This window comes from Anomaloglossus baeobatrachus, chromosome 9 (assembly GCF_048569485.1).
Source record: "Anomaloglossus baeobatrachus isolate aAnoBae1 chromosome 9, aAnoBae1.hap1, whole genome shotgun sequence".
NCBI lineage: Eukaryota > Metazoa > Chordata > Amphibia > Anura > Aromobatidae > Anomaloglossus > Anomaloglossus baeobatrachus.
The window spans coordinates 7,011,653-7,026,277 of NC_134361.1; the positions used below are offsets into that span (position 1 = coordinate 7,011,653).

Here is a 14,625-nt window from a genome sequence, read left to right on the forward strand (position 1 = left end):
CGGTAGAGGGAAGAGGCCCCCGGGCAGGCGGCAGAGGGAAGAGGCCCCCGGGCAGGCGGCAGAGGGAAGAGGCCCCCGGGCAGGCGGCAGAGGGAAGAGGCCCCCGGGCAGGCGGCAGAGGGAAGAGGCCCCCGGGCAGAGGGAAGAGGCCCCCGGGCAGGCGGCAGAGGGAAGAGGCCCCCGGGCAGGCGGCAGAGGGAAGAGGCCCCCGGGCAGGCGGCAGAGGGAAGAGGCCCCCGGGCAGGCAGTATACGAGTATATGGCTCTGGTGCAGACAGTATACGAGTATATGGCTCTGGTGCAGGCAGTATACGAGTATATGGCTCTGGTGCAGGCAGTATATGAGTATATGGCCCTGGTGCAAGCAGTATACGAGTATATGGCTCTGGTGCAGGCAGTATATGAGTACCGTTTATGGGCCCCCTGCAAGTAAAATATATGGGCCCCCTGCAGGACAGTATATGGGCCCCTGTGCAGGACAGTATATGGGCCCCTGTACAGGACAGTATATGGCCCCTGTGCAGGACAGTATATGGGCCCCTGTACAGGACAGTATATGGGCCCCTGTGCAGGACAGTATATGGCCCCTGTGCAGGACAGTATATGGGCCCCTGTACAGGACAGTATATCGGACCCTGTACAGGACAGTATATGAGCCCCTGTACAGGACAGTATATGGGCCCCTGTACAGAACAGTATATGGGCCCCTGTGCAGGACAGTATATGGGCCCCTGTACAGAACAGTATATGGGCCCTTGTGCAGGACAGTATATGGGCCCTGTGCAGGACAGTATATGGGCTCTGCACAGGACAGTATATGGGCCCCTGTACAGAACAGTATATGGGTCCTGTACAGGACAGTATATGGGCCCCTGTGCAGGACAGTATATGGGCCCCTGTACAGAACAATATATGGGCCCCTGTACAGGACAGTATATGGGCTCTGCACAGGACAGTATATGGGCCCCTGTACAGGACAGTATATGGGCCCCTGTACAGGACAGTATATGGGCCCCTGTACAGGACAGTATATGGGCCCCTGTACAGAACAGTATATGGGCCCCTGTACAGGACAGTATATGGGCCCCTGTACAGGACAGTATATGGGCCCCTGTGCAGAGCAGTATATGGGCCCCTGTACAGGACAGTATATGGGCCCCTGTACAGGACAGTATATGGGCCCCTGTGCAGGACAGTATATGGGCCCCTGTACAGGACAGTATATGGGCCCCTGTGCAGAGCAGTATATGGGCCCCTGTGCAGGACAGTATATGGGCCCCTGTACAGGACAGTATATGGGCCCCTGTACAGGACAGTATATGGGCCCCTGTACAGGACAGTATATGGGCCCCTGTGCAGAGCAGTATATGGGCCCCTGTACAGGACAGTATATGGGCCCCTGTACAGGACAGTATATGGGCCCCTGTGCAGGACAGTATATGGGCCCCTGTACAGGACAGTATATGGGCCCCTGTGCAGAGCAGTATATGGGCCCCTGTGCAGGACAGTATATGGGCCCCTGTACAGGACAGTATATGGGCCCCTGTACAGGACAGTATATGGGCCCCTGTACAGGACAGTATATGGGCCCCTGTACAGGACAGTATATGGGCCCTGGTGTAGGTACAAAATATGGGCTCTCCACATCCGATCAGTCGCTCGCTAATGTCACCTCCACCTCAAAAACATCTCTAGAATTCGACCTTTTCTTACCATTGACTCTGCAAAAACTCATCATCTGATACAGAGACCAATACAAACTTATCTCTCTCATTCACAAAGCGCTCCACAGTTCTGCACCGCCCTACATCTCCTCCCTCGTCTCTATCACCCGACCCGTCCTCTCCACAGTGCTGCACCGCCCTACATCTCCTCCCTCGTCTCTATCACCCGACCCGTCCTCTCCACAGTGCTGCACCGCCCTACATCTCCTCCCTCGTCTCTATCACCCGACCCGTCCTCTCCACAGTGCTGCACCGCCCTACATCTCCTTCCTCGTCTCTATCACCCGACCCGTCCTTTCCACAGTGCTGCACCACCCTACATCTCCTCCCTCGTCTCTATCACCCGACCCGTCCTCTCCACAATGCTGCACCACTCTACATTTCCTTCTCATCTCTATCCATCGCCTACCTTTCCTCTGCACAGTTCTGCACTGCCCAACATCTCCTCCCTCGTCTCTGTCTATCACCTACCCGTCCTCTCCACAGATATGCAATGTTATACATCGCCTTTCTCATCTCTGTCTATCACCTTACCCATACTCACCACAGTTCTGCACCGCCCTACATCTCCTCCTCATCTCTGTCTATCACTCTAATCGTCCTCTCCACAGTGCAAAACCGCCCTACATCTCTTCCTCATCTCTGTCTATCACCTACCTGTCTTCTCCACAGTTCTGCACCCCCCTACATCTCCTCCTCATCTCTGTCTATCACCTACCCGTCTTCTCCACAGTTCTGCACCCCCCTACATCTCCTCCTCATCTCTGTCTATCACCTACCTGTCTTCTCCACAGTTCTGCACCCCCCTACATCTCCTCCTCATCTCTGTCTATCACCTACCCGCCCTCTCCACAGTTCTGCACCGCCCTACATCTCCTCCCCATCTGAATCCCTTAGTATTATACTGATGGCCGGACCATATATGACAAGCAATATTTATTTTTTACCATTTACCTTTTGTGCCCCCCTATTTCCTCATAGACTGTAAGCTCTTATGATCGAGGCCCCCACTCGTCTTGGTATCTGGTGAATTGTGTTACCTTGTAATGTCTGATATTGCCTATAATGTCCCCTCTGAATTGTAAAGGGCTGCGGAATAGTTTTTGTGCAATATAGATAGAAAATATTATTATTATTATTTACAGCCCAATCACTCCTCATAATGCACAATGTCACTTGTGTGGAGGTAATAATGGGCCCCCTGACCCCTCGGCTCCCCGGGGCACAGGCTGCACCAATCATCTGGCCGCCCCAATGCACCTCACTCTCAATGTCCTAGTTGTTAGATTTCACCTGAGCATTCTGGGATTTGTAGTTCCACAATAACAAATAATGAAGGTTGCACCAAGATGATGCGCTGTCCTGAATATCAGGGGTTAGGAGGAAACATTGTATCCTATGCTCCGTGACAAGATGCAGTAATACAAGGTAGCAAACCATCAGCTGTCCGTGTGACAGAAGAAATACAAGAACCTTAAAGGGATACTCCGGCAACAAGAGCGAGCAGCGGTCCTGCAGGATAGCAGGCAGGGAAAACTAAATGTGAGACCCTCCAGGGGCGACGTCCACATCGGCTAATAATCCCCCAATGCTCACGGTTTGGGGTTCTATTGTATAACTCGGGGTTCATTTATTTATTGGCCTTTAAAACATCATAAAGTTTATTATAAATTCAATGAGCTACTTTGTAGCACGGACACCTCAGAATCACGACTCCATTATTCGTTTATGAGTTTACAAAAAAATCCCTAATGGAGCAACAAGAATATGTTAGCATTGAGGAAAGTCATTGTGAGCCGCGGCGACGGCAGCCGGAGAAGGAATCGATCTGCAGAAGCAATGAAAGGAGAGCCGTACCTTTTAATCAGATGAGCTCGGCTGTTCACATAGTTTGTATCGAATGAATAGTTCTCAGTCTGAAAGAGAAGAATAGAAGAAGCGTTAGATCCTCACATAGTAAGAGAGAAGAGGAAAAATAGAGGGAGGAGAAAGAAGACAGCGAAAAAGAGAGAGAAGAAGAGAGAGGGGAGAAAGAAGACAGCAAAAAAAGAGAGAGAGGAGAGAAAGAAGACAGCGAAAAAAGAGAGAGAGAGGAGAGAAAGAAGACAGCAAAAAAGAGAGAGGAGAAAAGAGAGGAGAGAAAGAAGACATCAAAAAAAGAGAGAGAGAGAGAGGAGAGAAAGAAGACAGCAAAAAATGAGAGAGAGAGGAGAGAAAGAAGACAGCAAAAAAAGAGAGAGGAGAAGTAAGAGAGGAGAGAAAGAAGACAGCAAAAAAGAGAGAGAAGAAGAGAGAGGGGAGAAAGAAGACAGCAAAAAATGAGAGAGAGAGAGGAGAGAAAGAAGACAGCAAAAAAAGAGAGAGGAGAAGTAAGAGAGGAGAGAAAGAAGACAGCAAAAAAGAGAGAGAAGAAGAGAGAGGGGAGAAAGAAGACAGCAAAAAAAGAGAGAGGAGAAGAGAGGAGAGAAAGAAGACAGCGAAAAAAGAGAGAGGAGAAAAGAGAGGAGAGAAAGAAGACAGCAAAAAAAGAGAGAGGAGAAGAGAGAGGAGAGAACGAAGACAGCGAGAAAGAGAGGAGAAAAGACAGCGAGAAAGAAAGAGAGGAGAAAAGAGAGGAGAGAGAAGACAGCGAGAGAGAGAGGAGAAGAGAGGAGAGAAAGAAGACAGCAAAAAAAGAGAGAGGAGAAGAGAGAGGAGAGAAAAAAGACAGCGAAAAAGAGAGAGGAGAAGAGAGGAGAGACAGAAGACAGCAAAAAATGAGAGAGAGAGAGGAGAGAAAGAAGACAGCAAAAAAGAGAGAGGAGAAGTAAGAGAGGAGAGAAAGAAGACAGCAAAAAAGAGAGAGGAGAAGAGAGAGGAGAGAAAGAAGACAGCGAAAAAGAGAGAGGAGAAGAGAGGAGAGACAGAAGACAGCAAGAAAGAGAGAGAAAAAAAGAGGAGAAAGAAGACAACGAAAAAAGAGAGAGGAGAAAAGAGAGGAGAGACAGAAGACAGCAAGAGAGAGAGAGAGGAGAGAAAGAAGACAGCGAGAAAGAAAGAGAAGAGATGAGAGAAAGAAGACAGCAAGAAAGAGAGAGGAGAAGAGAGAGGAGAGAAAAAAGACAGCAAGAGAGAGAGGAGAGAAAAGACAGCGAGAGAGAGGAGAAAAGAGAGGAGAGAAAGAAGACAGCGAGAAAGAGAGAAAAAAAGAGGAGAAAGAAGACAACGAAAAAAGAGAGGAGAGACAGAGGACAGCAAGAGAGAGAGACAGAGGAGGGAAAGAAGACAGCGAGAAAGAAAGAGAGGAGAGACAGAAGACAGCAAGAAAGAGAGAGGAGAAGAGAGAGGAGAGAAAGAAGACAGCAAGAGAGAGAGGAGAGAAAAGACAGCGAGAGAGAGGAGAAAAGAGAGGAGAGAAAGAAGACAGCGAGAAAGAGAGAGAAAAAAAGAGGAGAAAGAAGACAATGAAAAAAGAGAGAGGAGAAAAGAGAGGAGAGACAGAAGACAGCAAGAGAGAGAGAGGAGAGAAAGAAGACAGCGAGAAAGAAAGAGAAGAGAGGAGAGAAAGAAGACAGCAAGAAAGAGAGAGGAGAAGAGAGAGGAGAGAAAGAAGACAGCAAGAGAGAGGAGAGAGGAGAGAAAAGACAGCGAGAGAGAGGAGAAAAGAAAGGAGAGAAAGAAGACAGCGAGAAAGAGAGAGAGAAAAAAAAGAGGAGAAAGAAGACAACGAAAAAAGAGAGAGGAGAAAAGAGAGGAGAGAAAGAAGACAGCAAGAAAGAAAGAGAAGAGAGGAGAGAAAGACAGCGAGAGAGAGAGGAGAAAAAAGACAGCGAGAGAGAGGAGAGAAAAGACAGCGAGAGAAAGAGAGAGGAGAAGAGAGGAGAGAAAGAAAGAGAGAGAGAGGAGAGAAAAGACAGCAAGAAAGAGAGAGGACAAGAGAGGAGAGAAAGAAGACAGCAAGAGAGAGAGAGATAGGAGAAAAAAGACAACAAGAGAGAGGAGAAAAGAGAGGAGAGAAAGAAAACAGCGAGAGATAGAGGAGAAAGAAGACAGCAAGAAAGAGAGAGGAGAAGAGAGGAGAGAAAGAAGACAGCAAAAAAAGAGAGAGGAGAAAAGAGAGGAGAGAAAGACAGCAAGAGAAAGAGAGGAGAGAAAGAAGACAGCAAGAAAGAGAGAGAGAGGAGAGAAAGAAGAGAGCAAAAAAAGAGAGAGGAGAAGAGAGGAGAGAAAGAAGACAGCAAAAAAAGAGAGAGGAGAAGAGAGGAGAGAAAGAAGACAGCAAAAAAGGAGAGAGGAGAAAAGAGATGAGAGAAAGAAGACAGCAAGAGAGAGAGAGAGAGAGGAGAGAAAGAACACAGCGAGAAAGAGAGGAGAGAAAAGACAGCAAGAAAGTGAGAGAAGAGAGGAGAGAAAGAAGACAGCAAGAGAGAGAGAGAGAAAAGAGAGGAGAGAAGGAAGACAGCGAGAAAGAGAGAGGAGAAAGACAGCAAGAAAGAGAGAGGAGAAAAGAGGAGAAAAAGAAGACAGCAAAAAAAGAGAGAGGAGAAGAGAGGAGAGAAAGAAGACAGCAAAAAAAGAGAGAGGAGAAGAGAGGAGAGAAAGAAGACAGCAAAAAAAAGAGAGAGGAGAAAAGAGAGGAGAGAAAGAAGACAGCAAGAGCGAGAGAGTGGAGAAAAGACAGCGAGAGAGAGAGAGGAGAAAAGAGAGGAGAGAAAGAAGACAGCAAGAAAGAGAGAAGAAAGAAAGAGAAAAGAAGACATAGAAGACAGCAAGAAAGAGGGAGAAAAAAAAGAGGTGAAAGAAGACAGCGAAAAAAGAGAGAGGAGAAAAGAGAGGAGAGAAAGAAGACAGAGAGAAAGAGAGAGAGGAGAGAAAAGACAGCAAGAAAGAGAGGAAAAAAGAGAGGAGATAAAGAAGACAGAGAGAGAGGAGAAAAAAAGACAGCAAGAGAGAGGAGAAAAGAGAGGAGAGAAAGAAGACAGCAAGAAAGAGAAAAGAGGAGAAAGAAGACAGCAAGAAAGAGAGAAGAGAAAGAGAGGAGAAAGAAGACAGCGAAAAAGAGAGAGGAGAAAAGAGAGGAGAGAAAGACAGCGAAAAAGAGAGGAGAAAAGAGAGGAGAGAAAGAAGACAGCAAGAAAGAGAGAGAACAGAGGAGAAAAAAGACAGCAAGAAAGAGAGAAGAGAAAGAGAAAAGAGAGGAGAGAAAGACAGCAAGAAAGAGAGAGAAAAGAGGAGAAAGAAGACAGCAAGAAAGAGAGAAGAGAAAGAGAAAAGAGAGGAGAAAGAAGACAGCGAAAAAGAGAGAGAGAAAAGAGCAGTAAGAAGACAGCAAGAGAGAGAGGAGAAAAGAGAGGAGAAAGAAGATAGCAAGAGAGAGAGAGACAAGAGAGAAAGAGAAAAGAGGAGAAAGAAGACAGCGAGAAAGAAAGAAGAGAGGACAAAGAAGACAGCAAGAAAGAGAGAGGAGAAAAGAGAGGAGAGAAAGACAGCAAGAGAGAGGAGAGAAAGAAGACAGCAAGAAAGAGAGAGAGAGGAGAGAAAGAAGAGAGCAAAAAAAGAGAGAGAAGAAGAGAGGAGAGAAAGAAGACAGCAAAAAAAGAGAGAGGAGAAGAGAGAGGAGAGAAAGAAGACAGCAAAAAAAGATAGAGGAGAAAAGAGAGGAGAGAAAGAAGACAGCAAGAGAGAGAGAGAGAGAGGAGAGAAAGAACACAGCGAGAAAGAAAGAGAGGAGAGAAAAGACAGCAAGAAAGAGAGAGAAGAGAGGAGAGAAAGAAGACAGCAAGAGAGAGAGAGAGAAAAGAGAGGAGAGAAGGAAGACAGCGAGAGAGAGGAGAAAGACAGCAAGAAAGAGAGAGGAGAAAAGAGGAGAAAAAGAAGACAGCAAAAAAAGAGAGAGGAGAAGAGAGGAGAGAAAGAAGACAGCAAGAAAGAGAGAAGAGAAAGAGAAAAGAGAGGAGAAAGAAGACAGCGAAAAAGAGAGAGAGAAAAGAGCAGAAAGAAGACAGCAAGAGAGAGAGGAGAAAAGAGGAGAAAGAAGATAGCAAGAGAGAGAGACAAGAGAGAAAGAGAAAAGAGGAGAAAGAAGACAGCGAGAAAGAAAGAAGAGAGGACAAAGAAGACAGCAAGAAAGAGAGAGGAGAAAAGAGAGGAGAAAGAAGACAGCAAAAAAGAGAGAGAAAAGAGGAAAAAGAAGACAGCGAGAAAGAGAGAAGAGAGAAAGACAAGAGAGGAGAAAGAAGACAGCAAAAAAGAGAGAGAGAGAAAAGAGGAGAAAGAAGACAGTAAGAAAGAGAGAAGAAAAGGGGTAGATCCGGACATATCAAAAGAGAAGAAGAAGAGTGGAGAAAGTAAGCAAAAGGTAGTGAGAGAACGAGAAGAAAATAAAAAAAAAGAGTGTTATATATTTCAATTACACAAAACGGGACAGAGAAAAAAATAAATAGGGGAGAGAGATGAGATGAGTAAAGGTAAGACAAGAATCTGACACACAGCAATCTCATCAAGATGAGAGGAAAAGAAGAAAGACAAAAGAGAACGACAAAAGAATGGAGCAAGAGAAAAAGAAGGGAGAGTGAAGGAGAGGAAAAGTGAGAAAGGGAAAGTTAGAATCAAATAGTGAAAAGAAGAGAAAGGAGAGAGCAAGAGCAGGAAAAAGAAAGATGAGAAGAAGGAAAACAGGAAGAAAGTAAGAAAGTGAAGGGGTAGAGGGAAACAAACGAGAGAAGAAAGGAGAGAAAAGGAGGTGGGGATGAGAGATAAGAATCGAGCTGCATTGGAACGAGAGGGAAGAGGGGAAAAGAGACAGAAGAAAAAGAGAGGAGAGGGAAAATAGAGAGAAGAGCAATAAATAATGAGAAGATAGAAAAGAAAGGGAACAATGAGGAGAGAAATGAGAAATAGAGAGGAGATAAAGAGAGAGAAGACAACTAGAAAGAAAGACGGAAAAATAGAAAAAAGAGAAGATGAGAAATAGAGAGAAGAGGAGTAATAGAACGAAGACAGCATGAAAGAGAAAAGATAGACATTAAAGAGCAAGAAAGTGAGAGAAGAGAGAAAATAGAGAGAAGATGAGAAACTGGAGAAATAGAGAGGAGATAAAGAGACAGAAGACAACTAGAAAGAAAGACGGAAAAATAGAAAAAAGAGAAGATGAGAAATAGAGAGAAGAGGAGTAATAGAATGAAGACAGCATGAAAGAGAAAAGATACAGACATTAAAGAGCAAGAAAGTGAGAGAAGAGAGAACACAGAGAGAAGATGAGAACCTGGAGAAATAGAGAGAAGAGGAGTAATAGAATGAAGACAGCATGAAAGAGAAAAGATAGAAATAGCAAGAAAGTGATAGAAGAGAGAACACAGAGAGAAGATGAGAACCTGGAGAAATAGAGGAGTAACAGAAAGAGAAAAGAAAACTACAAGGAGAAAGCAGGGAAGGAGGGAAAAGATGGATGAGACGATGTAACTAAAGATAACCACAAGATACAAGACACAAGTAAAGAAAAGGCAAAAAAGGAAAGTTAATCGGTTCATCATATGCAGCAGTTCCAGAGATGAGACCCTCGCGGAATCTTCTCCTTTTCTATCTGTTTTATGTAAATGTCTTTCAGTTAATGGAACATTTTGCTGTTAATAAATCAATCTTGGTGCGCGGCTCCTGACAGATGTGAAGTGTGAATATGAGGCGATAACCGCAGGTAATACAGCTGCGACCTGCATTAACCCTGTCAGTGGCCTGTGCAGAAGCTAAAAGAGTCACAGCCAATCAGTGACTTGTGCCGGTGGGTTCAGAGGCAGCTCCAGCACGATTACTGCCAGTCATGACTGCCAGCAAGCGGCGCCAACAGAGCGGCTCAGTGCACCGCGCCGTCACTCCAAACCTGGGCTGCGGCTGAGTGCAGGCAGCACTTACTGCAGGAGCCCCAGCATTACCTACTGGTGCCAGTCACAGAACCAGTGCACATTACTTACTGGTACCAGTCACGTCACCAGTGCACATTACCTACTGGTGCCAGTAACATCACCAGTGCACATTACCTACTGGTGCAAGTCACAGAAGCAGTGCACATTACTTACTGGTGCAAGTCACAGAACCAGTGCACATTACTTACTGGTGCCAGTCACAGAACCAGTGCACATTACTTACTGGTATCAGTCACATCACCAGTGCACATTACATACTGGTGCAAGTCACAGAACCAGTGCACATTACCTACTGGTGCCAGTCACAGAACCAGTGCACATTACTTACTGGTACCAGTCACGTCACCAGTGCACATTACCTACTGGTGCAAGTCACAGAACCAGTGCACATTATATACTGGTGCCACTCACAGAACCAGTGCACATTATATACTGGTGCCACTCACAGAACCAGTGCACATTATATACTGGTGCCACTCACAGAACCAGTGCACATTACTTACTGGTACCAGTCACGTCACCAGTGCACATTACCTACTGGTGCCAGTAACATCACCAGTGCACATTACCTACTGGTGCAAGTCACAGAACCAGTGCACATTATATACTGGTGCCACTCACAGAACCAGTGCACATTATATACTGGTGCCACTCACAGAACCAGTGCACATTATATACTGGTGCCACTCACAGAACCAGTGCACATTACTTACTGGTACCAGTCACGTCACCAGTGCACATTACCTACTGGTGCCAGTAACATCACCAGTGCACATTACCTACTGGTGCAAGTCACAGAACCAGTGCACATTACATACTGGTGCAAGTCACAGAAGCAGTGCACATTACTTACTGGTGCCAGTCACAGAACCAGTGCACATTACTTACTGGTGCCAGTCACAGAACCAGTGCACATTACTTACTGGTGCCAGTCACAGAACCAGTGCACATTACTTACTGGTGCCAGTCACAGAACCAGTGCACATTACTTACTGGTACCAGACACAGAACCAGTGCACATTACTTACTGGTACCAGTCACTGAACCAGTGCACATTACTTACTGGTGCCACTCACAGAACCAGTGCACATTATATACTGGTGCCACTCACAGAACCAGTGCACATTACTTACTGGTGGTGCCAGTCACAGAACCAGTGCTCATTACCTACTGGTACCAGTCACAGAACCAGTGCACATTACTTACTGGTACCAGTCACAGAACCAGTGCACATTACTTACTGGTACCAGTCACAGAACCAGTGCACATTACTTACTGGTACCAGTCACAGAACCAGTGCACATTACTTACTGGTACCAGTCACAGAACCAGTGCACATTACTTACTAGTGCCACTCACAGAACCAGTGCACATTATATACTGGTGCCACTCACAGAACCAGTGCACATTACTTACTGGTACCAGTCACATCCCCAGTGCACATTACTTACTGGTGCCAGTCACATCACGAGTGCACATTACTTACCGGTGCCAGTCACATCACCAGTGCATATTACATACTGGTGCCACTCACAGAACCAGTGCACATTACTTACTGGTGCCAGTCACGTCACCAGTGCATATTACTTACTGGTGCCAGTCACGTCACCAGTGCATATTACTTACTGGTGCCAGTCACATCACCAGTGAACATTACTTACTGGTGCCAGTTATATCACCAGTGCATATTACATACTGGTATCAGTCACATCACCAGTGCATATTACCTACTGGTACAAGGCACATCACCAGTGCATATTACTTACTGGTACCAGTCATATCACCAGTATACATTACTTACTGGTTATCAAATACATTCTGTCTGTTTAGAATTTCATACATGATCCCGTATGAGCACATCTGGTCCATCCTGACTTCCTTAAGTCGTTCTTAAGGCTCTGGATCAGTCAGGACAATGACTCAATCCTTTCCCTCTCGTTGGATATTTCAATAAATCCCAATCTGCGATACATCAAATCTTCTTGACCCTAAACCCTTTCTTTGACTTCTCCCCCTATGTTTGTACCCACAAGCTGCAGCTTTAGAAGTCGTTTATTCCCCGTAACAATTACCTTCACAACTTCCAGACCCACTACTAAGTCTAGCTCCGCCTACTGGACTAGTAGGCCTCATGATTACAAGTGGCAGCCCCCATGATCCATCATTTTATTGAATCTTTGATCCCTTTTATTGGTGAGTTGAATCTCTAATAAGGTTCTAAGGGAAGGAAAATCGATGCCTAATGCGTCTCCAGTGATCTTAGCAGCAGATGAGCGCCATCAATTATGCATTAACCCTTTCAGCATCCAACCTTGTTGAGCAACCATCCTAACTTCTGTCAGCCTCAATGCACAATGCAAACGGCCTGTCTGTCAGATTGCACAGGGCAGGACAGAGCTGGCTACAGACATTCTGTGCAATGATGGGAGTTATTGGTGCAAACGTGTAGGCGTCCATGGACGTCCATCCTATTAGTCACCAGGAGTTTGGGCTCAGGCTCATGTTATAGCTCTGCTTACTCCATAGCTGTAGGATGGACACATGGAAATCATTGACTAAACCTTTACGTATGTGGCACAGCTGTGAGATAGGCGTCACCTATAGGACGTTATATACAGGACGTGGGATCCATTAATGATCCCCCTGCTGCGGGCAATGAGCTCACAACATATTAAGATGATATACAATCCCTCCGGATAATAACACACTGCACACATGGAAACAACTCGCTCAATATTGCTCACATTTTCCATTTTCAAAATTGTCAATTCTTAAAAAAAAAAAAATGTAACGTCTTAAATAAAGCGACAGCAATTTTATTATAGTAAATGGGTTGTGAAATCTATTTTACTGCACTATTATAGATTGATTATTGCTAATTAAAGACGACGCGTTTCATCTCCAAATGACTCTTTTTTTTTTCTAAAGTTACTGCATTTCCCAAATCAGTTTATTTTAATTAGGCGTTTAGGGCTGGGGGCGCTATTGCATTGGTGTCTATGAAGAATATTCCGCAGCATCTGTGGTGATGAGGAGTACTGCAGGTCATAGAGATAAAATAAGAAAGGAAGAATCTTCCAAGAACATTATCAGATTCTTCAGATAACATTTATAGTAAATACTGAATGACATTGTTTCCACTTCAGCCTGAGACATCGTGTGGCGTCTCCGGTCACGCACAGATATGGCGCAATTATTTTGCATGGGTTTAGTGGATCGCCCCAAACTTCCATCCAAATATTGGGCAATTTAACAATAAAGTTTGTTATGAAAGCAACATTAACATATAAATTGCAGAACAGAAAAGTGGCCATTTATTCCCAGATTTTCCACCCTCCTCATCATTACAGCGCAAGGAAAGCGATCACAAATGGATCACCAGAGACCGCAGAGGACGGTCAATGTGACCACAATCTGCTCCGCACTAATTGCTTCCCACTCCCCAGAGAGTGGGGCTGTGTGTGGCAATGCGGCTCGGGGTTCAGGGGTGGCCGCCATTAGCATACAATTAACATTTCCGGATTGGGGACAACTCGTCACATCACATAAATATTGAACATTTTGCTTTTTTCTTGTTCCTAGATAAAAAAAAAATGGAGTTGTGAGATCCTGATATATTAAATGATGAGAATGCCGGAGCCGCATACATTCAGATTAAATCATGCACATGATTGATGAGCCGCGCGCCAAATATATATTCACATTACTTACACAACTTGGGTGAAGAATTATATCTTTTACCCTCCTGGATGACTCTAATATTCTCCCATTTTTTACATTCATCTTCATTTGCTGCAATCTGCAGATTTGGCCAAAAATAGTTTCTTTCTGTTGAATTTTCTACCTATCTAACGAGGGAAAGTGACATTTTGTCATTCTCCGGTGAATAATTACCGCCCTGGTTTTGGTAACTGCTGAACGCGTCAGAAACAAATATTGGATCTGTAGCGCTGGAGATAATGACTCTTCCCAAATAACTTGTGAATGACGCTTCCTCCAACAAGCTGGAGACAAAAGGCAATATCCACACATAGGGGGGGAGCGTGATCCTGAGGCTCAGGGTGGAGGGATCCGAGCTCAGGGTGGAGGGATCCGAGCTCAGGGTGGAGGGATCCGAGCTCAGGGTGGAGGGATCCGAGCTCAGGGTGGAGGGATCCGAGCTCAGGGTGGAGGGATCCGAGCTCAGGGTGGAGGGATCCGAGCTCAGGGTGGAGGGATCCGAGCTCAGGGTGGAGGGATCCAAGCTCAGGTGGAGGGATCCGAGCTCAGGGTGGAGGGATCCGAGCTCAGGGTGGAGGGATCCAAGCTCAGGTGGAGGGATCCGAGCTCAGGGTGGAGGGATCCGAGCTCAGGGTGGAGGGATCCGAGCTCAGGGTGGAGGGATCCGAGCTCAGGGTGGAGGGATCCAAGCTCAGGGTGGAGGGATCCTAACTCAGGGTGGAGGGATCCAAGCTCAGGGTGGAGGGATCCAAGCTCAGGTGGAGGGATCCGAGCTCAGGGTGGAGGGATCCGAGCTCAGGGGGGAGGGATCCGAGCTCAGGGTGGAGGGATCCGAGCTCAGGGTGGAGGGATCCGAGCTCAGGGTGGAGGGATCTGAGCTCAGGGTGGAGGGATCCTAGCTCAGGGTGGAGGGATCCGAGCTCAGGGTGGAGGGATCCGAGCTCAGGGTGGAGGGATCCGAGCTCAGGGTGGTGGATTCTAGCTCAGGGTGGAGGAATCCTAGCTCAGGGTGGAGGGATCCTACCTCAGGGTGAAGGGATCCGAGCTCAGGGTGGAGGGATCCTAGCTCAGGGTGAAGGGATCCGAGCTCAGGATGGAGGGATCCGAGCTCAGGGTGGTGGATTCTAGCTCAGGGTGGAGGAATCCTAGCTCAGAGTGGAGGGATCCTAGCTCAGGGTGGAGGGATCCTAGCTCAGGGTGGAGGGATTCTAGCTCAGGGTGGAGAGATCCGAGCTCAGGGTGGAGAGATCCGAGCTCAGGGTGGAGGGATCCGAGCTCAGGGT

At 46.4% G+C, this 14,625-nt stretch overlaps 1 protein-coding gene across 4 annotated transcripts in view; it reads right to left on the minus strand.

The window, feature by feature from the left end:
* PCDH19 (protocadherin 19) overlaps positions 1–14,625 on the minus strand; it is a 274,931-nt gene that overhangs the window by 100,388 nt on the left and 159,918 nt on the right. For all 4 annotated transcript variants that reach the window (XM_075323057.1, XM_075323056.1, XM_075323054.1 and 1 more), the window contains exon 3: positions 3,582–3,640. In XM_075323057.1, the coding sequence (XP_075179172.1) occupies positions 3,582–3,640 (59 nt within the window). The remainder of the gene's footprint in view (positions 1–3,581; positions 3,641–14,625) is intronic.